This window comes from Salminus brasiliensis, chromosome 19, assembly GCF_030463535.1.
Source record: "Salminus brasiliensis chromosome 19, fSalBra1.hap2, whole genome shotgun sequence".
Classification (NCBI taxonomy): Eukaryota; Metazoa; Chordata; class Actinopteri; order Characiformes; family Bryconidae; genus Salminus; species Salminus brasiliensis.
Window position 1 is genome coordinate 21,639,665 of NC_132896.1, and position 24,972 is coordinate 21,664,636.

Consider the following 24,972-nt stretch of genomic DNA (forward strand, 5'->3'; position numbering starts at 1 on the left):
CCCACCTGCTGTTTGTTAAACTAGAAAAGTGTGTGTTCCACGTGCCGGAGATACCTTTTCTGGGTTACATTATCAGCGAGCGGGGGGTTCTTATGGATCAGGCAAAGGTTCAGGCGGTCCTGGATTGGCCGACACCAGGCTCGGTCAAGGAAGTACAGAGTTTTCTAGGGTTTGCAAACTTCTACAGGAGGTTCATTAGAGACTTCAGTAGTTTGGCAGCGCCCATCACGTCATTGCTTAAGGGAGCCCCGCGGCGCATCACTTGGACGCCGGCCACGGAGGACTCGTTCCAAGCACTCAAGCGTGCTTTCACGTCGGCCCCATTGTTGCGACACCCCGATCCCCGTAGGCCGTTCGTGGTGGAGGTGGATGCCTCCGGTACAGGGGTGGGGGCCGTCCTGTCACAGAGACAGGAGGTAAGTGACCGCTTACACCCCGTTGCGTTCTATTCTAAGAAGATCACAGGAGCAGAGAGGAACTACGGGGTAGGGGATCGGGAGCTCCTGGCGGTTAAGATGGCACTGTCCGAATGGCGTCATTGGTTGGAGGGAGCTGCCCACCCATTCCTAGTCCTTACTGACCATAAGAACCTCGAGTATCTCCGGCAAGCTAAGTGTCTGAACCCCAGGCAAGCCAGGTGGTCCCTGTTTTTCGCCAGGTTCCAGTTTCACATCACGTACAGGCCGGGCTCCCGTAACACTAAGGCGGATGCCCTCTCCCGCATCCACCAAACGGCGGAGGGGGGGGAGGTCGACCCGGTACCCTTGTTACCACCTTCGGTCTCAGTTGCGGCGATTCAATGGGACCTAGATACGGAGATAGCCGAGGCGCTTTCCCGCACCGTCGTTCCCACGGTGTGCCCCCCAGACAAGGTCTACGTACCGAGCACGTTCCGGGAGAGGCTCATTGGCTGGGCCCACGCCTCTCCAACAGCCGGCCACCCAGGTGAGACCCGTACTTTCCACCTACTGGCAGCCAAGTACTGGTGGGAAGGGATGCGGGCAGACATTCACCGTATAATTGCTTCATGTAGCACCTGCGCCCTGTGCAAAACCCCCAAGACGCTCCCTTCTGGGAAGCTCATGCCTCTGCCTGTCCCCGACCGCCCGTGGTCTCACCTGGTGGTAGACTTTGTCACGGATCTGCCCGAATCCGGGGGTTACACGGTGGTGATGACGGTGGTGGATCGTTTCTCGAGGGGGGTTAAGTTCATCCCGTTCCCTACGTTGCCCACAGCCATGCAGGCAGCCCAAGCCCTGGTAGACCACGTCCTCCGGAATTTCGGAATCCCGGAGGACATAGTATCAGACCGAGGGGCCCAGTTCACATCCCGGGTGTGGGGTGCATTTTGCGAGCACCTGGGGGTGAGTGTAAGTCTTTCCTCAGGATACCACCCTCAGACCAATGGCCAGTGCGAGCGCACTAACCAGGAGCTGGGGAAGTTTCTGCGGATCTACTGTCACGACTACCCCAGCGACTGGTCGCGGTATCTGGTTTGGGCCGAGATGGCCCAGAACTCGCTGAGGTGCGCGACCACTGGCCTCACCCCCTATCAGTGTATGTTAGGCTACCAACCCCCGTTGGCCCCTTGGACTGCTGCGGAGACCCAGGTACCAGCAGTCGATGCATGGATGCTCCTGGGAACTGGCTAGTAACGTCCTGGACCCGGCATTGGTCCAGGAGTTCCATGAACGCTGTCCGGCTCCCAGGCCTCGCGGTCGCCCCAAGAAGTCGTGGGCCCCCGCCCGTGGAGGGCTCTCCAGTCGGCAGGTGCCACGGCCCGTCTTGTCGGACCGAGTGGGCCCGCTCCCGGACGTTCTGGGTTCTCAGGCATCTGGCCGGCGACCGGGGCGTTCCCGTCGGGGGACCCAACCGGCCGCCTCGGGGGGGGTACTGTCAGCCCTGCGGCGCCGCGCCCCCCCCAGGGGCGGCTTCGGGCCGCGGTCCACAGGCTCCTTGGGACTTTTCAGTCAATGTTGGGTTGATTTCAATGTTCACGTACTTTCTGTTCCTCCCGTTGGTTTTCTCACTAAGGACTTTTATGTTGACAGCGGTCGCAGTAAGGCGCCATGTTTTCTGTTTATGTCCGATTTGTTTCACCTGAGTGCTGGGGTACAAAGGGAGCAAACGCAGATGCCTCAGCGCCGAGAATTACTCTTGCGATGCCAAGCTGTAAGGTTGGCTTCATGTTCTGGAGACTTCTAGGGAGGTCTACAAGTTCAAGTAGTATATGCTCTATCGGAGCGGTTTCACGTTCAGGAGTTTGCTGTCTGGTTCACCGGTTGGTCGCCAGGGTGATTTGGCGTCCGGTTCCCTTGCACCTGAGTCGAGTAAGTTCATCGGCGCCTGACGAGCGCGGTTTTGGGGTGCGGTTTTTGTTTGTTAGTTTCGTTGGTTCTGTTGCGTTCTAGCCCCCCCCCCCTTGTCTCGCCTAGCCAGCATGACACCATGCAAATCATTTGCAAAAGTTATTTAAGTATAATAAGTCATCAAGTGAAATAAATAAAAATGGGGAAAATCTACCAACACTACTTAATGGTAACAAAAGCTGCAAATGCAACAAAAAAAAGATTGTAACATATACTAAAAGTCACTGGTCCCTTCCCACGTTTGTTCTTGAGAGTGTGGAGCTGCTGGTCTGAAGGTAAGATTCATGTTTGATATGTTGCAGTACATTTTTAACCAAGTTTAACCAAGACGTTGGTTGTCCTCTCTAGGCACAGGCTGTCGTAGTCAAGCTAATTATTAACACATAACTTAGCTAACTTTAACTATTCTAAAATGTGGATAGCAGTGAACAAAGTCTGTAGCAATGTGCAAGGTAATGGTACGAATATTGGTTACTTCATACAAGCTAATGTTAAATGTCAAGGTATTTGACGTGGGCATGGTTTAAATATAATTAGCTAGCGCTTTCACGGCTGATGACTGGGGTAATTAGCTTGGTAGTCAAGACATTTTGCTAACGAGCAAACTCAGTGTGTGGATGAGGACTGCGTTTAAAATGTTTATTTCATTAGCTTGCTAGCTACCTAGGTCTATAACGCATGGGCGATGTGAGAGAGTTGTAAAAGTCATTATCTGTCTCGTTTTAAACGGACAGACATGTTTAATGTTTTATGTGCTGGAATTGCTGCTGCCAAGCTCTGTGCTAGTTTTTGTAGCAGGGAATATATGGAGCTGGTTGGCGATTATCAAAATGTAACAGTACTTTTGAGCAGGAGTGTCCAAACGTTTACATGCAAATGGAGCCCCCGGCAGTTAAAATCTAGTTAGCACTCTTTGTTAAAACATGGATAAACACAGAAGACCCACAGCCTGCGATACAGAGAGCTTGTGGCGACTTGTGCCGAAAAGTGTTCTCAGACAATGGATTTATTTAAGCAGTCTACAGGTGATGATGAGGCCAGCGGCGAAGAGGCAGAAACAAAAAGGAAGACTGTGAGCAGAGTGCAGGTGTTTTGTCTTGTTTACATGCTATGTGCTGTGAACTAGATGTCAAGTGATCATCATTTCCAAGGTTTACTAGTCAGCCTCTTTTGAGTTTAGAGAAGTTTAGAAAAGTGTTTTTAAAAATTGCCTTCTACGCTGGAAAAAATAAATAAATAAGAGCAAGTTGAACAAAGCGAGCCAGAGCGGAGGCATAATCTTTAAAATAAGTTTAACATCAAGAAGTAAATACATTCCAAAAAATTAAACATGACCAATGCAGAAAGAAGGCTTAAGTCCTCAAAAATGTGGGAGTTTTTAGGTGTGTGTGTGTGTGTGTGTGTCATGATCCACTGGGTCAGACAATGAGGGAGAACACCTGCAGGGGATGGACCAATGCGAGAGAGTTTATTAACTCAAACAGGGAAGAAAACAATGAAAAAGCAGCAACAGACTAACAGGGTTAATGATAAACAAAAGACAAACGTGACAACCAAACTGGGCAAACAAAAGAGTACACCTGTGGCTGGTGAGGGACGAGGGCTAGGCTAGCATGCCAGGGCTGAGCCAGAACGATACAGAAAACCTAAACCTACAGGCAGTGCCTGGGGAAAACCGTGAAACAGAAAGACAGCGCGGGTCAGGCGCTTCTGAGACTTACTGGACCTCCGGAGCTGAGGGATCCGCTGCCGAACCCAAACAACAGAACTGATACAATGACGGGGCTAGCTTACCAGAACACAGGCGATAACTAGAGCGCGCACCAGAGCTGACTTCCTTGACGAGAGCTTCACAACCGAAGCGAGGAGAGTTCAGCGCACTCCCATGAACTAGCCCCTGATACTCCTTACGGTGCTCTATGACCGAAGGTGAGCAGGCAGTTGCGGTTCTGCACCTGAGTCCCTAGACAGAGGAGGTTTAGCTGACATTAGCAGAGGCCGTTGGAGAGCCCAACGGATAATGCCAGCACTACGAGACACCAGACCTGAGATAACCAGAGCTACTAAGAGTTGACAGAAGTTGACAGATGTCAACAAAAGTCAACTCTCAGCACTGGCTGCTTGCTCTAGCCCTCCTTAAATGCACCAGCCCACAGGTAAACCAAACGATGAACAGGCACATGTCAAACACAACCTAAAATTAAGATGGCGACGATGGGTGCCAACACAAGAGTCCTTTTCAACATAAAAGTCCAGAACATAACTAAACATGACATGAACATGACAAGACTTTGAAGGGGGAGTTCTTGATCGCCTGTGAGCCACGGCCCGAGACCCCCCCTGGGGCGGGCACGGCGGCGTGGGCGTGACAGTGTGTTTCTTTTTTGTTATCAATTTAATTTGCTTAAGCAGTCTTTAAATGTGCTTTATAAAAACATGTAACTTGTACACAATGGTGGTAATTAACGATTATGCTTCCAGTTTTAAGTATGAGTGAAGACACTACATACAAATTAAAGGCAATTCATCCTGTCGCACTCCTCACTCCAATACAGTGCAGTGTTTGCATCAGCAATGCCCTTATTTTTCTTTATTATTTAATGTATTTTATTTTTAATGTATGAATACATTTGATTTAATTTAATATTTTAATGTATTATTATTTAATTATTGTACACACTTATTTGCTCTGTTATTAAATGTTCTGTTTTTAAATAAAGACATGGAAAGGTATTTTTAATTTGATTCATCGACTAATCAAAAATAATAATCGACAGATTCATCAATTATTATTATTATTCAAATCGTTTGTTGAAGCCCTAGCACAAGACATCATTCATATGATTAAGTTAGACTACTTCCTTTGTTATGTAATGATGAATTTATAAGACATTTACATGATAAATAAATAAATAATTGGCAAATAGGTTGTGTAATACACCATGCCCTGCAGAAGCAGAGCGATATGCAAAGCAACCCCATCACACTAACCACCACCATGTTTGACTGTTGGTTTGGTGTTTTTTTTTTATGTTGGAATGAGGTGTTATATGCCAGATGTAATGGGACTCATGTCACCCAGAAAGTTTCACCTCAGTTCACACATATGATCTCAACAGGGTCACCTAGATGTTTTTTGAGATGAGCATTGTGATATTTTTAGTCAGCAGTGATTTGTGCCATTTTTGATCATTTTATCTTATTAAAATTAGCTGGGTGATTTGTAACATTTAAATGTGACAAACATAAATGATTTTCACAGCACTGCATATGTCAAAGTTGGACTATTATTCTATTCTCTAATAAATTAATGAATACAACTTTATTCATTGCTCATGTCAGACAGTCCATATAATGTCTGTTTATGCATTTTTAACACACAAATAAGTCATCTTCAAATGTATCTTTTTTCCCATTAATATGATAGGTTTGCAGTCTGTTCCACTACAGATATATATTCTTTTACAGAGCTAAGAGCAACTGCTGTCTCTGTCTGCAGTTGAGTTAACTCTCAAAAAGCCATTTTTATGGATTCCTGAAAGCAGTTAAAATGAAGTCTTCTCCTTGACATTGACAGAGGAAAAAAAATAACTCAAAACTGATATATATTATGAGTATTTATGGCAAGAGTTTTGCAGTCCAGAGCTGTCTGGTCAATGCATGTCATGTAGTACTTTTTCATACCCCATGCTTACTTTCTGATGTCCTTTTGCAGAACTCATTTTCTTTTTTTATTTTGTGTAGACCAGAGGATGGCAATGGGGGCTGGAGTCCAACACAGTCTGCTGATTTCCCTGCTCCAAAAGACAAATCTAAATCTGGCAATTAACAGGTAATATAGTTCAGGTGTTTGAGCAGGAAAAACACAACACTGCAGGAATTACCAACCCCTGGGCTAGACAATGAACTACTACTGTGATAAGAAATACAATTATTTTTTTTTCGAAATTCACTTGTTCTGCACCAGTGCCCACTGACCCTGCCCTTGAAGATCTACTTTGCAGCAGACTTGTACTGTCACCTTAATCAACCCCAAAGATTTTGTCTAATTACTGTCATCAGATGTTTTAAAATCACTGAATGAGAGGTGTTAGATTTGACCACTGTTCTACAGCACAGAAGCACTGAGGGACATGAAAGAATTACTAGAACCAAGTATTTAAAATCACCATGTTGTTTGAAGATGTTAATATCAATTGTTGTATACACAGTAAAGGTCTACAAGTATACATAATGGAAAAATATTTGAACATGAACTAAAAATGTTGTTGATGGAGGAAATGCTTAAATGTGTTTTTGAAAATGTTAATTGTTATCCCCACAGTGAAATGGAAGTATCCCCAATTTGTTTTGCATTTGTTCATGGGGTGGCTATATCTTGTGATTTGTTTTGCAAGTTGGCTACCTGTAGAAAGATTAAAAAAAACAACAACTTGTTTTTTTGCAAGTTATGAGATCCTATTAACATCCTACTCTGACACTGACCCATCTACAAATTTAGCTCAAAACTTTTATAGTGGGTTGCAGAAAGCCTTTTTTCTTCACATTTAACAGATAGACCCAGGTCTGCTACATTACTACCATTACTAGCATAGATTTAAAAATTGTATTTTACACAGTACACAGTTTAATTATTCAAAAATTACAGCACTTGCCTGCACAATTCTTGAAAATGTTTAACAAGTTTATTTAAAAGGGCTTCTAATTACTTTTTCGAAACTGGATTTGTTGAGTGATAGATATACACAATCCTCACCTTGAGCATAAATTATGGTTTATGAAAAAACTGCAGGCATTGCCTGCAAAATCATAGAAATGATATTTCTATCATCTGCGTTTTGTAGAGAAAAAAATTTATGTATATTAAAATATCCTAATATTTTCCTAAAATATTTCTTGAATTTGTTCTTGATGTTGCTAAACCTCAGAATTGTTCCAGCTGTGCTCTTATAATGATAGATCCCAATGTCATTGACAAATCTCAAATAAGAAAACATTGTTCAATGTCAGAACCTTTATGAAAACTGCAAAAGTGGGTTTTAAGGATGGTTGGTGAAGGAAGCCCATTGCTATTGTTGCCAGTTTATGGACCCACATGTTCAAGTAATTTTTGCGAATGCTGCTAAATAGCTTTTAATCAGGAGGTACATTGATATTTATGTCTAAAAGTCTAAAACAGTCAGATCATACAGAAAGACTTCTACATTAGAGTTTTTATGTACTGCCCCATTAGAAGGCACCGCCCCACCACATTGGTTACCACCCCATCACAGGGTCATTTGGTATATATATATTAAATAAGGTCATTTCACATTTTAAGATTAGGAATAAAAAAAAAGAATAATTACATACTGTCATGACGGGCTAGGCCACATACTTTTCTTCTTTTAGGACACATACTTTCTATTTAATGTATTACTGCTCAAATAGTGTATGAATAAAGATTTGATTTGGCCATTTAGGTATACAGTCCTTTAAAATTAAAATGATCCTTTATATTTAGACAAGGCAGTTCTTCTACCACCACATTATGGTGTGGTAGTAGTAAAACTGCCATGTCTAAATATAAAGGATCATTTTAATTTTAAAGGATTTTATACAAGGCACTGCCTTAAATGGACAAATTAAATCTTTATGCATTAACATATGTTTCATGTGGTGAATTAAAGACTGTTTGCTCTTGGTCAAAATTTTTTAAATTGCAAATGGCGCTCAACATTATGAAGGCACTGTTTATGTCACATTTCAATGTTTAAAGCATCTCTTATGATAAGGCATGTTGCACTGTGCATTATGTCTCTCTGTTCCCTAGCACACAAACGCAGAGAGCAGTGGAAAGCCTTGTCACCACACATTGACTCTATGGAAAGGGATCAAGCTTGGCATTTTCACCAGTAATGTTGACATGCTGAGTGCATATTTGCCAAGCAGCGGCAGTATCATGGTGAGTCAATAAGACAGTCTGTGAGTCATTGGGCCCTACGCCTCAATGACTGAGTCAGCTTGATACACATCAACGATTAAGAGCCAACATTCATAATCCCCTTCACATTAACAATGTCCAGAATCTATTCTTCTGTCCATCCTCGCACTCCTAAAACCATTGACCATCTGGAAAATGGGACAAATAACACTGGACCTATGAATCACTATGCTAAGGCAGTGCTCATTGATAAGATATGTAAAGTAAATTCATTTTGCATGTTTTAATTCTGACTGGATTCCCACATAGAGAGCAGATGTTAGGAGGTTGTGTTTTCCTGTTAATAATATGACAAAAAATATCAACAGCTTATCTGGGCCACTGGCTGCCTGTTGGTACTGCAGCTGATTGAGACAAAGTATGCCTTTGCGGAGGTTGTTTGTTAGCTTGCGTGCATACTTGAGGCCTGTTCATACAAACTAAGTCTTGTTTCCTTTCAGCTGGAGCATTATTAATGACCTCAGGTTAAGGTGAGGGGTTCTGGAGTGATAGCATTCAGCCCTGAATGGAGCACCTGCTTTATTTTTTCATGAATGTGCATGTGTGCGTAAGCTTGCAGAGCGAGTGCGTCCCTGCTCCTGTGGTCAACCCTTTTATCCTGGTGGGCTAGTGTTGTGTGTGTTTATAAGTGCGCACACATCCCGTGGGGAGTACTTCAGCTGAGAGCAAGAAAAGAGAGAAACTTTGGCAAAGCTTTTATGCACTTCTGAGTGAAACGATCCACAGAAAGCCTTTCATAAAAACTCATTTTATTCTGGAATACACTTCCAGGGGGGCTCTTACTCAATTATGATGCTTTTCCTCCCTCCTCTTCTCTCTTCTCTGCCCGTATCAGGGCAGCTAACATCAGTAGCACCATGGACTAAGTGCATTTGCCTGGTTGGGGTGAATTGCGGGATAGAGGTCAGTGTGTGCAGTAGAATGGCCTGAAGCACTAGCAGCATTTGGCTTCAGAGTACAGGCAACTTCATAACGCACACATGTGCAAGTACACACACACTGAAAGACATTATAATGGCTGACCAGACACAAACAGACATTATAATAGCTCACCTGAAACAAAGGCTTAGAACAGAACGAATAATGTGTTACGAATACTGTGATTCATTTGAGGTATATACAACCTCTGCCTAACATCTGTAAATGTTGTAAATGTACACAGAAACATGATAAAACCATGCTATCCTGTGATACAGCAGCAGATATAAAACTGCTATTGTTGCTTATCCCTATACACAGTCTGCTATACTTTCAATCTGCTATATACAGTTGATGTTTTGGCACCCTGGTTAAAATATCTATTACTGTGATTAAGTAATTACGTAAAAGACCTGATTTCCATCATCATATCATCATATCATTACATATAAAAAAGAATTTTTATTTTCTATCTTGCATTTTCAAAATACCAACAAAAGAAAAACGCTTCAAGCTAAAGCTACCTGACCAGTACTTAACACCCCTTTGGCAAGCACAGCTCACAGCTTGTAAAAGCTTTTTATAGCTGCTAGTTCTTTGTTTTTTATGCCATCTTGCATGCACTTTTCTTTTGAGGTTTATCCACAGGTTTTCGATTATGTTTAGGTTGCAGGACTGTTGCAGAATATTCAGTTTGGATAATTTTCCTGCTGTTAAAGCCATCTTGTTTTTATCTTGTGAAACATCAGGAGGAGAGGGGATAGGAGCTTTTTTATAAGCTTTTATAAAAGTGGTCCTTCTCCCTAAATTGTATTTATTACATAACTCCATTTTAGGAACACATTATGAACATATGCCAAAGCTGTGTTCATCACTCCTCAAAACTAAAGGACAAAAAAAAACTTACTGTGACTCTTAGTTGGCTGTTATATGTAGTAAAACTTTTATGCACCTGCAAAAAAAAAAAATGGAACTGAAAAGCTCCTTATCTTGGCAACATGCTTGGCAAGTGTATTTGATCAGTAAAACATTTTATATCTGAAAAAATACTAAAAATGTGGTTTTGCGTATGACCTAATGTAAATTTTAATATTTCCAAAGCTTTGCTTATAGAGGTCTAGTATTATTTCAAGTAATCCAATACAGGTAAATCAAAGCCTAATTATGTCAAAATAGGTCTACTAGGGATTAATTAAACAAATTCCCACACTAGCTGTGGGTGTCCAGAAGAAATCTACAACCAAAAAGTTTTTTTTTTCAGCTCACAAAATATCAACTTTCTTCAAAATTAGAATTTCTTGTTACTGATATATGCGGCAGCAGAAAAACACATCTGATTAATCTCAATTTCTGAATATACTATATTATAATACACATACATATGTATGTACATTTATATATATACTTACATACAGTGGGGTAAAAAAGTATTTAGTCAGCCATTAATTGTCCTTCTACTTAGAAAGATGAGAGAGGTCTGTAATTTTCATCATAGGTACACTTCAACTAAACTAAATCCAGAAAACCACATTGTAGTTTTTTTAAAGAATTTATTTGTAAATTGTGGTGGAAAATAAGTATTTGGTCACCCGCAAAAAGCAAGATTATGGCTCTCATAGACGTGTAACAACTTCTTTAAGAAGCTCTTCTGTCCTCCACTCGTTACCTGTATTAATGGCACCTGTTTGACCTTGTTACCTGTATAAAAGACACTTATCCACAGCCTCAAACAGTCAGACTCCAAACTTAACCATGGCCAAGACCAAAAAGCTGTCGACACCAGGCTGGGAAGAGTGAATCTACAATAGGCAAGCAGGTTGGTGTGAATAAATCAACTGTGGAAGCAATTGTAAGAAAATGGAAGACATACAAGACCATTGATAATCTCCCTCGATCTGGGGCCCCATGCAAGATCTCATCCCATGGGGTCAAAATGATCATGAGAACGGTGAACAAAAATTCCAGAACTACACAGAGGGACCTGCAGAAAGCTGGGACCAAAGTAACAAAGGCTACAATCAGTAACACACTACACAGAGAGGGACTCAAATCCTGCAGTGCCAGGCGTGTCCCCCTGCTTAAGCTAGTGGATGACCCAGAAGAGGATTGGGAGAATATCATGTGGTCAGATGAAACCAAAATAGTTTTTGGTAAAACCTCAACTCGTCATGTTTGGAGGAATGCTGCATCCCATGAACACCATATTCCTACTGTGAAGCATGGGGGTGGAAACATCATGCTTTGGGGCTGTTTTTCTGCAAAGGGGACGACTGATCCGTGTTAAGGGAAGAATGAATGGGTCCATGTATCGTGAGATTTTAAGCCAAAACCTTCTTCTATCAGTGAGAGCATTGAAGATGGAACATGGCTGGGTCTTCCAGCATGACAATGATCCCAAACACACCACTCGGGCAACGAAGGAGTGGCTCTGTAAAAAGCATTTCAAGGTCCTGGAATGGCCTAGCCAGTCTCCGGACCTTAACCCCATAGACAATTTGCAGAGGGAGTTGAAAGTCTGTGTTGCCCAGCAACGATCCAAAACATCACTGCTCTAGAGGAGATCTGCATGGGCCAAAATACCAGCTGCAGCGTGTGCAAACCTGTTGAAGATAGGAAACGTTTGACCTTGGTCATTGCCAACAAAGGTTATGTTACAAAGTATTGAGTTGAATTTTTGTTATTGACCAAATACTTATTTTCCACCATAATTTACAAATACATTCTTTAAAAATCCTACAATGTTTGATGTGATTTCCTGGATTTTTTCCCCTCATTTTGTCTCAAAGTTGAAGTGTACCTATTTATTAGACCTCTCTCATCTTTCTAAGTAGGAGAACCTGTGGACAATCAGTGGCTGACTAAACTAAACTTTTTTGCCCCACTGTGTGTGTGTGTGAGTGTGTGTGTGTGTGTGTGTGTGTATGTGTGTGTATATATATATATATATATATATATATATATATATATATAGCTTCAGATATTGTTCCTTTCAGTCATTAGAATGTGGGGGGGGGGGGAAGTGCTCGGAGTGATTTTGTGCGTGGTATGATTGTTGGTGCCATATTGTTTCTATATTTACTGATGTCCATGGGACATTTCTGGGATAATTGCTGGGATTTCCATGTACAACAGTGTCTCAGAAAGGTTTCAAAGGGAATAAAACATCCAGTGAGCATCAGTTCTGTAGACAAAAACATCTTGTTAATGAGAGAGGTCAGCAGAGACTTCCCAGACTAGTTTGAACTGACATAAAGGCTACAGTAACTCGGATAACCACTGTGTACAATTGTGAAGAGCAGAAAGCATCTTAGAATGTACAACATGTCCAACTTTGAGGTGGATGGGCTACAACAGCAGAAGATCATGTCGGGTTCCATCTCTGTCAGTCAAGAACAGAACTCTGAAGCTGCAGTGGGCACAGGTTTACCAAAACCAGACTGTTGAAGACTGGAAAAATGTAAATTGTCAGAGTAATCAGAGTCAAAATTTGCCACTAACCACGCAAATTCAGGGATGCACCAAAGTGGTGGAGGTGGTGTAATGGTCATGGGAAGTTTTTTGGTCTGTTAATACCAATCAGGCATCGCTTGAATGCCACAGCCTATTTAAGTATTGTTGCAGACCAAATCTCCCATCTTCTAATGGCTACTTCCAGCACAGCATGTCACAAAGCAAAAGTCATCTCACACATGTTTTATGAACATGACTAAGTTTAGTGTCTTCAGTTGTCTTACTAGTCAGAGATGAATTCAATAGAAAACTTAGTAGAACAGGACACTTGCAGCATGAAAGTACTCTAAAAATCGTCAGAAATTATCTGATGCAATCATGTCAACATTGACCAAAATCTTAAAGGAATGTTTCAAATATCTGGTGAAATCCATACCATAAAGAATTAATATGCCTGTTTTATGAGCACAAGTTGGAATGATGGTTTTTCTGTCAATACTTCTGGGATGAGGTGGGGTGATGATCATTCAACATGCTGACCTCACTAATTCTTCTCTGAACGCAATCAAATCTTCACAGGAATTCTTTCAAATCTTGTAGACAGTGTAGACAGGTACTCCAACAACAAATTACTCTTGAAACAATGAGTAGGTTTATATAGGAGTACATGATAAGTACATGATAATGTGTGTGTGTATATATATATATATATATATATATATATATATATATATATATATATATATATATATATATATAAAATATTTTTTACGAAATGTATTCTAAATTTTAATAAAGCAATTGATTGTGGATATAGCCTTGTTCCATGAAAGGAACATTGTACTATTTTAATTAGCTGTTTTTAATAGTTCATAGTTAATAGTTATTAGTTTAGTTGATCATCTAAATGTTCTGTGAGGTTTGGCAAAAATAAATATATAAATAAATAAAGGCCAAAATAGTTATTAGAGTAGTTCTGAAAGGTGAAAGTGTTCAAATGTCTAATGGTAAATATTCTTTAAGCACTTCCACAACACCTGTGCCTCCATTTAGCTGGTATGTCTTGAAAGAAAATCTCCCCAAAAAAACTATCAGACACAGATACTATTCTTGCAAAACTGCCCACCGAATCTTTAATGATTTGTTGCATATGTAATCAGCTTTACATCACAGGCCTTTTTTTATCATTGCAGGGCAAGAAGTTCAAGTGGTTGTTTTGGGATGGATTAATGAGTTCAGTTCAACCAAAAGAGTGGCAGACACAGAATCAGGTACATGTTTCAGGTTCATGTGCCATGTACCAGATTACCTCCTCTTCTCTTTCATTATTCTCTTTCTCTATTTCACACATATATGAAATATAGAAATATAGTAGTTAATCATATTCATTATGAAATGTACTTATGCACATAGGTGCCAGCTACAGAGGGTACTGGGTCATTGGCTTCCTGTTTTTAGTGTAAAACCTGAGAATAAGTCATAATAGTGAAACTGCACAGAACAGTATAGTGTAAAAACAGCCACCATTGTAAAATGGCAAATAACAGTTTGAAAACAGCAGGACCTTTAAGCATGCAGGGATGCTACAGCAACCAGAAAACCAGAAGCACTGTTGTTTTCTACATGTATGTATTAGACTTGCTGTTTCTTTTAATAACGATTAAAATTAAACTATTTTCACTTGATATTTTTGCATCCATATTTTCTTTTTAATAATACTGATTTCTAATTGAATCAACTTTACTGGCCCTCCATGGACCTTTTGTTGCAAAGTGGTGAATAATATGTGTACTAGAGTAGAAGAAATCTTGCCAAAGCCTAACCTGAAACAAACTGGGGAAACACCACTGTAGACTTCCCAGCACCTGAACATTTAAGTGGTTGGTTTTGTTTGTAGTCCTTTCTAGCTGTAGTATTAGAGTTTGTCTAACTGTGCATTGTTACTTTATATGGCCTTGACATAACACTCCTCTCACACGTTTGCACACACACAAACAATTTAACACAGTTGAGAAAAGACAGAATGAGCACACGTCTGTGGTTCTGCTTCATCCTAGTTTCCACGCTGCATATCTAAGTAGGTAGAATGCTAAACACATCAGAATTATGTTGTATTCCGGTTGACAGCTGATCGGTCAGAGCATTAGGAGTTGGGCTGTGTGAGCATGTTACCCCCTGTGTGTGTGAAAGAATAGGTATGTGTGATATTTTATGGGTTTACAAAGATGGAGAGGGAGAGAGTGTGTGGCCAAACTCATCTTTCAGACTCTGACAGGGCCACTTACCAGAGTGCAAAAATAATAATAATAATAATAATAATAATAATAATATAATATACACAGATATATATCATCTTTAATCTTATTTCCATTCTTTATCTCTCTCTCTCTCTCTCTCTCTCTCTCTCTCTCACACACTCACTCTCTCACACACTCACTCTCTCTCACACACACACACACACACACACACACACACACACACACACACACACAAACCCAACTGCTTTGGGTGGGATTTCCATCCTTTACCTTCAGAGCAATTAGTTAATACATATTCAGGTCAGAAAATAGCAACAAGAAGATGGAGGCAGTGCAAGAGCTGGTAATCCATCCTCCTCATATCTAATGAGCTATCCAAACAGGGATCGAGAAGTACAGAAGACCTTATTACTGCATGAGCCTTAAGCCTGAGCAAACCAGAGCAGCTCAGCCTTGTGAAATTACACTGGTCCGAATAGCTCTCTGTGAATGCAGTTGGGCCTACAATGGGAATGAAAAGAGCAATTACAGTAGCAGACTTCTCATTGGTCACAGCAGCTTGTCTTTGGTTTTTTAAAAAGCCTCCATCTGTGTGACTGCTCTGACAGAAGGCAGAAAGGAATAACAGCCATGATCGTTCGCAGACAGACAGATACCCAGACATGCGTGCATACAGTCATGGAGGGGTATGTGGCAAAGGGTTGTAGCTTGATTTATTTTCTCTACACATACATCCACTGCAGGCAGGGAGAAACAGGAACATTAAGAGACAGGGACAGAAACATCTTGCTCATTCTATTTCAGAACCACTCTGGGGACAGCTCCCAAATTGCAGTCACATGTGCTAAGGAGTGACAATACTGTTCACAGTTCAGTACAGTTCAGTGCATCTCTCTCTCTCTCTCACTCACACTCACACAAAACATAATTGGCATTAAACCTTTTTTAAATATATTTCAATATATGTATAGTTAATCTTCATTTTAACAATACTGAGAGATGGAGGCTCATAAAACTGAAAACTACTTATAATTTTTAATAGAAATATAATTTTGTTGTGAGGAAGGACAATCCTACTCTTACATACTTGTACATACTACTTAAACTTAAAGTGAGCTGCAAATGATTAGGACATTGTTAGAAAGGATTTTGGAGGATTTAAACTATTTAGATTGGTTTGCTCTTGATTTTTGAAGTGAGTGGAATCATCACAATGAGATCCAGGAAGGGTGCCTAGGAAGGGAATTAAAAAGATCTCAAAACAGATGAATCAAATGAACAGATAAATCCAAAGATTAATTGTTTGGGCACCGTAATAGAAGACATGGTCGGCGCAAACCAAACAATTAAGAACCTCATACCAACCGTGAAGTATTGAGGTGGAAATGCCATGGTTAGGGGGTGATTGGCTGCAGCAGGGCCTAGAAAATGATCTATCATAGAATCCAGTATTCTTTATTCTATCTGAAGCTACTATCTAAAAACAGAAAAGAACAGAATAAAAATATTGAGTTTTGTAATGACAAAGTCAAAGTCTGGATCTTAATGCTATTAAGATACTGTGGGGTGATTTAAAATTAGCTGTGCATGCAAGATAAAACAGCACACACCTAAAGATTCTGCATGGGATTGGGGGGGAAAAACTTATTTAATAAACTTTCTCCCAGTCAGTGTCAGAGACACAGAAACAAGAGGTTATTTCAGCCAAAAGGGGAATGAGTGTGTCCTTACAATGAATTGGTCACTTTTAAAATGATGGTTGAATTATATAAATACAAAATGTTTAAAAAGTGAAATCAGTGTTTTGTTTCAAAATTAGTATTCTTCAGAAAAAATAAACATGCTTCCTATATAAATAGCTTTTTATAATTTCCTCAGGAGCCTAGGACATTTGCAAAGGACTGCATATGTACATATGTAAAAATACACAGCTATACTCACACACAACACACAAAGCTCATGCTTCAGGGAACCAATTACAGTAAGAATTTTCATATTTACTTGTGATTACACTGAAATCAAATGTATTGTCATTAAAGCACAAAGTAGTCTAGTGTAGAACATTCTTTATATTTACCATTATACATGATGATTCAGAGATAAATGAAGATTGTGCCTGCTGTAAACCTGTTTCCCACAAAATAATAGCCAGTCTTACTGTCAGGTGAAGTACACAAGCGTGAGAGAGAAAGGAAATAGCAGGATGCCCTTCAAGTAGAAATACATTGGTATTATCTTTGGCTGACTAGCTATACGAAATCATCAGTCCTAAAATGGATGCAATTCATGTAGCATAAAGTACAGTTGGGGGGGAGAACAGTTCCCATCTCTCCACAGCAAATACAATGCACTCTAAAGCACAGGAAAGTTATCATAAAATGGAGGGTGTATAAAAGCAGGAAAGGTTAAACTAGCGGCGTATGGCTTTACAGGCATGTACAATGTAATTTGTTATCAAATAAAAGCCCCTCAATAGCTCTTGTTGACCAGCATAAAAGGGCGGAAAAAAAATTCATTTTTGACAAAGACTCAATTTCTATGCAAGAAATAACAAAGATGAAAACAGCAATTTGTTTTTTTTTTTCTCAATTTATTTATGAAGCTTTATATATCATGATTTATTAAAGAGAAGAGATATAATTCAACTTAATGAATTCATTAAGAACATGGACACACACTGGAGCAGTAAGTGTTCATAAAAAAGTGGTTACTTATTTAGGATGACATTCTCTTACCTACCCAAGAATAGTGTACATAACCACTTTTTATAATCACACAAAATAACAAATAAACCTTAAGATATTACAAACATAAAGTGTTTTCAACACAATGACACATTTAACACTGATAAAAGGTAGGCAGGGTTATGGCAGCTTAGTACAATAGTACAGCATCCTGAGCCAGTTGAGGTTCTTCTTGGCCATTTATTTTCATCTAGGTCAGCGCTGCTCAGTCTTATCCATAAAGGGTTGGTGTGTTTTGGTACCAACCAAGCAGGAGAACACCTAATCGACTGTTTGAAGACTGAGACCCCTTGATTAAACAAGTAGAGTCGGGTGTGCTCTTGCTAGGTTAGGATGAAAACCTGTGATGATAGGATTGGGCAACGCTGGTCTAGTTCCTTCCATCGATTGTAATGAGAATAAATGAGAGAAATTAGGGGGCAATTTGGTTGGTGTAGAGGCTGTGAAATACTTGTCGGGAGCAGTTGCTGCATGCACAAGCTTTTCACATTGGCAATAAAATATGTGAAAGGTTACAATGAGACCAGGTTTGTGTGTGGATTGTTAAAAAACAAAATGGGCAAGTTGAATATAGACAGCAGGGACAAGACTGGTAAAAACAAAACAAATAAACTCCATGCATACCCCTGCCTCCTAGATTTTTAGAGTATATCTTTATCCATCATTTTACTGTTAAACAACTAAAAAAATGAGAGAACTTAATGAGGGGCTCAGTAGGACCACTGAATGATTTAGCCAGATTTATACAGGTCTAAGCCTGTAAAACAAAATGACCACTAACATACTCTAATTCTATGCACATCACGTGTACAACAGCAACAACAATTACTATGGATGGGTAGATTTACAAAACAATTTTTAGAATATGTTTGCTAGAAGATGATTTTTCTATTGTTTAATAGATATTTGACAGTTTTAAGTTCTGATTTGTAAAAAACATGTCTAGTTGCATTGCAATGGTGTTTTGACATCTTTTTACATTAACATGACTTACAATGAGCAATAATCCCGTCTGTTTTCTTCATACAGGGCATATTAGTGTGATTTTAACCAGTCAGTTTCAGATGAAATCCACTCAATTACTGCATATTCCTTTAATAAAAACACAATTATTCAAAGATAATAAAATGCAAATACACAAAATGTCATAGTCTTCTGTAACAAAGATTTGGCACATTTATCAAAATATACTGTATATAACCAAAAGGGTATTTCTGGGTAGTAAGAATTTTGACAAAATAGTGTATGCACCTTAAAAGAAAACCTGGAAGTGACCTATGTATCTATGCACTGAATTCTGACAAATGGAGTATGCAGCTGGAGTATAAGAGCAGAGTGTGAAAATGTATGTTGGAGTCACACAACTGACAGGGTGGATGCTGTAATTACCATTAACATTAGTTTTAAATAGCAGTCACTGCAAGCTTTGAGTGCAGAGAACAGGTTTCTTTTGTGTGACGCTGGAAAACAGTCAAAGGGCAGTTTTAATTAGAAAAGCAAATCAATGCCTTGAGCTGAACGGCACCTCCCTTAGCTCAGTTTCTTCTGAAGATCGCATAGCATTCAAGGGGAAAGGCTTGGTTGGTGCTGCTTCTGGCGCCTTACTGACCTTTGTGGGGCTTGTGTATCAACTAAAATATATGCAGGTTTGCTGGAGACAGTGCACTTTCAAGCCCGAGGGTAGTCGCAGCATAAAAGAGGATCCTTGCCTTTAAATTATTTTATATGATCTATAGATTTTCTTACACATCATGCATGGGCAGTTAGGTCCTTCATCTACAGAGTTAGGTCTTTCATCTACAAGAAAACAGACTGGCTCTTGTAGATCCAGGACATTTGACTAAATTAAAAGTGAGTTTACCATACATTTGCCTACAGAAGCATTTGAGGCAAAATGAGAATAACACGCTATGATGGATGATCACACTCACATAACAACAAAAAAAAAAATCAAGGAGCTGGAAGCTGGATTCTAATAACGGAGAAAGAACAGAGAAATCATCACGTAACTGTGTGTATCTTTGTTATTACTGCTCTCCACCCTTTTCACTGGACAAAACCTCCTGTCACTGACCTGTACATAAATACTTTAAGGGAAATGGAGCTTTTAAATGCTGAAAAATTTGTTCATTACACCTCAACATAACACTCCAAAATAGCAGTACCTTAGTAGTTAAGGTAAAAACTGACAACAACTTTAAAAGCAGCTAGGTCACACAAGTCTGCACTGTAGGTGTTCTTGAGAATGAGTTGCACAACATGGGAACGAACAGACAGTTCATGAAAAGAGTAGTGATGGGGTTTATAGGATAAAGACATTGCTTCTATTTGAGCATGTGTCTTTGAATCTTATGTGTTGCAACAACAACATTTAGCAACCTTCTGAAGCATGTGAAGGACCCGCTTTAAATGTTCTGATTAGATGTAGCACTTTCATCTCTCAACCACACCACACCAGGTACCATTGTCATCTTACACAGCACACACATACAGCAACAATGCTAATACAATACCATGTTTCCTGCTACATATGAGCCATGAAAGTGTTATACAGGTGGGAAAACAGGTAGTTACTCAGAGAGTATATGTAGAAATAATAAAAAAAAATCCTGATGCAAATTAATCAAATCAAGCTTTTGTTCAATCAAGGGCAGCAAACAAAATAATTTGGCTGATATGCATATACAGCTATGCAGCCCTCTCTGGCATATCAGGCCTTTTGTCAAGAAGACACCCACGTTTGTCAAAAATTCAATAACGTTGACTCAAACTGCATCTAATCAAACATATTTGAACATTCACAGACAGACGTGTGGATAGCATTATGAGAAGTATAAAGATGAAAAACACAGTACAATCATGAAAAGGGTTTAAAAAAAACAAACAAAACTAAATAAAATGTTAAACAGGCCCTTTATAAAGAGCAAGTGAGAGGGAATACATATATTTTTTGTATGTAAGGCAGTGTAATAGTAACTATCTTGTGAAGCAGTGTGTCTGGACCTGTAATCTTCATCTCTGAGGTACTCTTTTTGTGTTTTATATATATATATATATATATATATATATATATATATATATATATATATATATGCATGTATGTGCGGGTGGGGATCAGGCCATGTCAGAGGGCGTGCGCACATAAAGCTTCACAGCTCGGCAACGTTCCTGCTCAGGCCTCTTCAGTGTCCCCACTCCTGGATCTTTGGCACTTGGCTAACGTCCACAGCCGGCCAGGGATCATCGGGCCATAGGGTTTGCATTGTGGCGCGAACGTGATCTTTCCAAACCAGTGCGACGGTTGTCTGCATGCAGAAAAAAAAAAGAATGGAAGACATAATAAAGAAGAGTTAGATTCTATAAAAAAGGCAAAAAGGTGGGGGGCATAAATAGAGAAAAGAGAAAGGGAAAAAAGGGGAATAACAGAAACACTGACAAAAGCAAAGTGAGTAAGATGAGCAGCAGGGAGCGATTAAGAAGCAGATCTAGATTGTCTTGTGTCATAGAAACCCTATTAAAGTTATCCAGCCCCATGCTCAAGAGCACCTCCACCTACCTCATAAAACAGCCAGAAGAGCACACACTTAATGTGCATGCATACACAGCCCTGAGCGGCAAAGGCACAGGGCAATAATGCACACAAAGCAGCTGCTCACACTCATTTAAACACTCATGGGAGGCTTAGGGCTGTGGAGAGAAGTACCTGAATGCAAAGACCAAGCCCAGGATTCAAGCACATTTAAAAGGAAGCTGCTGTGCTTTCTAAACATTGACAATGAGCCTGTACCTGCTTCCACAATGTAATACGGCATAGCATTTGAATTTTAAATATGGTAATACAACATTTCACCAACTTAGTATTTTCTATTGGTTAAATCATATCTTTGCAAATTCTATTTTTAAGTAAAGTTTTCAGTAAAGCATAGGATCCACTAAGAACAGCATTTAAAACAGCAGGCTTTACTCAAATTATATGGGGCCACATCCACACTCAACTTAATTTTGACATTTGGTGTCAGCAAAGACAATATTGTTCTTCCCCAGACCACTTGAATCTTATCTCCTATAAACTTAATTTGGCATACTGTATGTGTTCATCTGCTCCTTGTATTGTAGTTTTACTGATGGCCTCCTAAATGTATCACATTTATCACATTTTTCCATTGAATCCTCTGTAACTGGATATCATTATAGAGTATGTTTTGCTCTACTTTAGATAATGTGGGACCTCTAAACTCACACCACACAATTATGATCATATTAATTTTTCGAAACAGTCAGACTGAAAGATAGACACAAATGGTTGCTGCTGACTAATTCCAGTCCATTTTGAATTACAGAATACAGAAGTGCTGACTAAGGCATGTTCAACCTATCTATGTCTCTCTGATCAGGTGCAATAAGAATAATCCTAGTCTACCTTTTACACCTTTTCCTTTAAATTGACTGCATTAGACAGAAGATTCAAACCACACATCAAACCTGCTGCCTTACAGATCTGATGTAGTGTAATGTAACTAAAGCAGAAAGGTTGAAATCTGTTTCCCCACTATAACAGATGGAGCTTATTACACTTATTTCAGTAAGTGTGTTTCCACCTGTGTTTTTATCTAGTTCCTACTCAAAGTTTACTCAAAGAAAGGTTACCAGAAAAAATTAAGCCTCTTTAAACAACAATACATTTTTCCAATCTTGGCTATATACCAAAAACTCAGTAGCGGTGATAAGACAACTGAAAAAGAAAACAAACCTTGGTCCATATGAGCTATCAAATTATAAAACCTATTTCAATCCCATTTAAAAATTATAAAACCTTTAATCGTAAGAAAAAAAAAAGCACTTTTCTTACCGGATGCTGAAAAGCTGGGTCATGTCTTTATTACAAGTTAGATTACTGTAATGCCTTGCTCTGCTTATAGCCTAAACAAGCTCCAGGTAGTCCAGGATGCAGCATAGAGTCCTTACAAGAACTACAAATTATGACCACGTCAGTCAACCTCTTGGTAGTCAGGTTTGGTCTTTTAATATGCATTTTTGTAGTTATTCAAAAAAATAAATATAATATGATTAAATCAATACTTTTCTTTATGCATTTAAGCTTCACCAGTCCTGGTAACTGAGTAGATGATACAGAAATGAGAAACTCTATACCGTGTTTGATCGATGTTGACTGGATGTACCTGCTGCCTGTTCTCTAGATGGATGGGTTTTCCTTTTGTCTTGGTTTCCTTCAAGGTTTTTTCCTTGCTGTTGTCACTGGACTACTCAGTTAGAGAATTGGACCAAGATCTATGTAAAGCTGCTCACAATGCAAACTCTAGACACCACATATCTTGGCTATACATTTGCTAAAGTTGTGTATAATACATTTTGGATTTATTGAATGAATGCAGGCCTCATTTTGAAACCTTTTGTCCGTTTCTGAGGTCACATAAAGCTGGGTGAGAAGCTGGACTGGGCCCATTTTGCAAGAGGAGCAGACGGTCCTTTGTTGCCCAGTGGATTAAAACGGCAACACCGTGCCCGAGTCACCACACTCTCGCAAGCAAGCATGCTGGCAGTCCTGGCCGATCAGTGACCGTTACTGAGCGCTGGGCCTTCATGCCACCAAACCACACTGAGATGATAACAGCGGCGAAATGGGGCTAGGTATTGTTTAAGGGAACAGGCCTCATCCATCATATCAGGTAATGAGCTGAGAGAGAGTGAGTGACCGAGCCAGAAGTGAGGGTGCTGCAGGAGCGAGGACGCCGCTAATAACACAGCTCCTGCAAAGCACAAGAGTCAGTACTACAGATGGTCGAACAGAGAAACAGCAGAGAGATGGCAGGGAGAAGGAGAGACAGAACAAGCAAGAAAAAAATAGTAGAAGCAGGAAGAGTGGGAAGAAAGGACCAAAAGAGGGAAAAGGAGGGTAAGGCAGCCCAAACTGCTTTGCAGGACAATTTCTGGTTGTATTAGCCAATGTTTAGGATTTTGAACCTTGAACTTCATGCATTTCCATTTGCAGCCACAAAAAAAACCCAAATTTTTTTGTATGCACTTCAGCTTAAAAAAAGTGACTGAGGGGGCTTAGGTTTGCCCTTAGGCCTAGATTCTTACTCTTCTCCAAACGCACACTGGCAATTACATGTAGACGGCAGCAAACAAAACAAAAGTGAACTTTAGAACTGGTTCGAGAAAACACTCATCAGACTTCCAAGTTTTTTTATTTGCAATTCCAATAAACACGCCCTCATTTCTCCCTCAGCCTATTCCTCTTAGCCTTAGACCTAGTCGGCATTCACAGATTCCTTTTAGAGAATACCATCTTTCACTTCTAACTACGGGGTCAGCTCAGCTCCATCTACGTGGGAGGGAGAGAGGAGGGAAGATTAAAGAGAAGAGGGACCATGCGCAGAGAACGAGAGAAAGGATGAGAGGCGAGAGGCAGTAAACACAAAAGCTGTGTCTAAACAGAGCTATTGCTTTTCAATTGCTTCAAAGATGCCTATTTTCGTAGGTATATTGAGGACCAGTGCACAGCCTATGTTGTTTGGTGCGTTTTGGGAGGCCTAACAACAGTTCCTTGTGTTTGCTCTGAATTGAAAATGGAGGAAGGCTCGTTTCGTCATGGAAAATCGGAAGACTCGGTGCATCTGGTAAGTGTGGGAAAATAACGTGAAAAGCAATACTTTGAGATGATTGCCTCAAGCTCGGCATACTGAACAAATCTATTGTTAAAACAAATGATCTAAAAAATAAATAAAATAAAGACAAAACTCTTCAATGGAAGATCATTCTGAACAGCTCTCCTTCTGTCTCTTCACTTGAGCTTAAAAGCCTTCCTATTTTCTGATGTTAGACACTGGCCTATCTGGCCAAAACAGCCACCTACAGGAACAATTGCTCAAAGAGCAGCTATTGCTATTGGGGACTAAACATTACAGCTATTCCTCTACAGGGATGAAAACACATCCATGAAAATGAACCACAACACAAGTTCTTCAGGAAAAGGTAGGCCCTAATCACAGCTGTCTTATGCTATTTTTTTCCCTCTTTACCTGCTTCTCCCAGAAGCGATGTCTTCGAGAGTGTGGATGAGCAGAGGCGCAGGAGAGATGGGGAAATCAAGAAAAGAAGAACACCACACTACGTTACAGCGGGGAAATGTCTACACTCCTGAAGTTAATTAATGTGATCGACGGCTTTGTTTTTCAAGTGTTTAGCACTGCGTCGAGGGGGATGAGTCAAAAGTGACACGAGAGCAG

At 40.1% G+C, this 24,972-nt stretch overlaps 1 protein-coding gene across 8 annotated transcripts in view; it reads right to left on the reverse strand.

The window, feature by feature from the left end:
* diaph2 (diaphanous-related formin 2) overlaps window positions 1–24,972 on the reverse strand; it is a 395,960-nt gene that overhangs the window by 12,606 nt on the left and 358,382 nt on the right. For 7 of the 8 annotated variants that reach the window (XM_072664155.1, XM_072664157.1, XM_072664159.1 and 4 more), the window contains one exon: window positions 20,882–21,027. The exons of the other annotated variant lie outside the window; for it this stretch is intronic. In XM_072664155.1, the coding sequence (XP_072520256.1) occupies window positions 20,963–21,027 (65 nt within the window). In that variant the 3' untranslated portion in view covers window positions 20,882–20,962. Of the gene's footprint in view, window positions 1–20,881; window positions 21,028–24,972 lie in introns of those variants that run through there. 8 annotated transcript variants of the gene reach the window in all.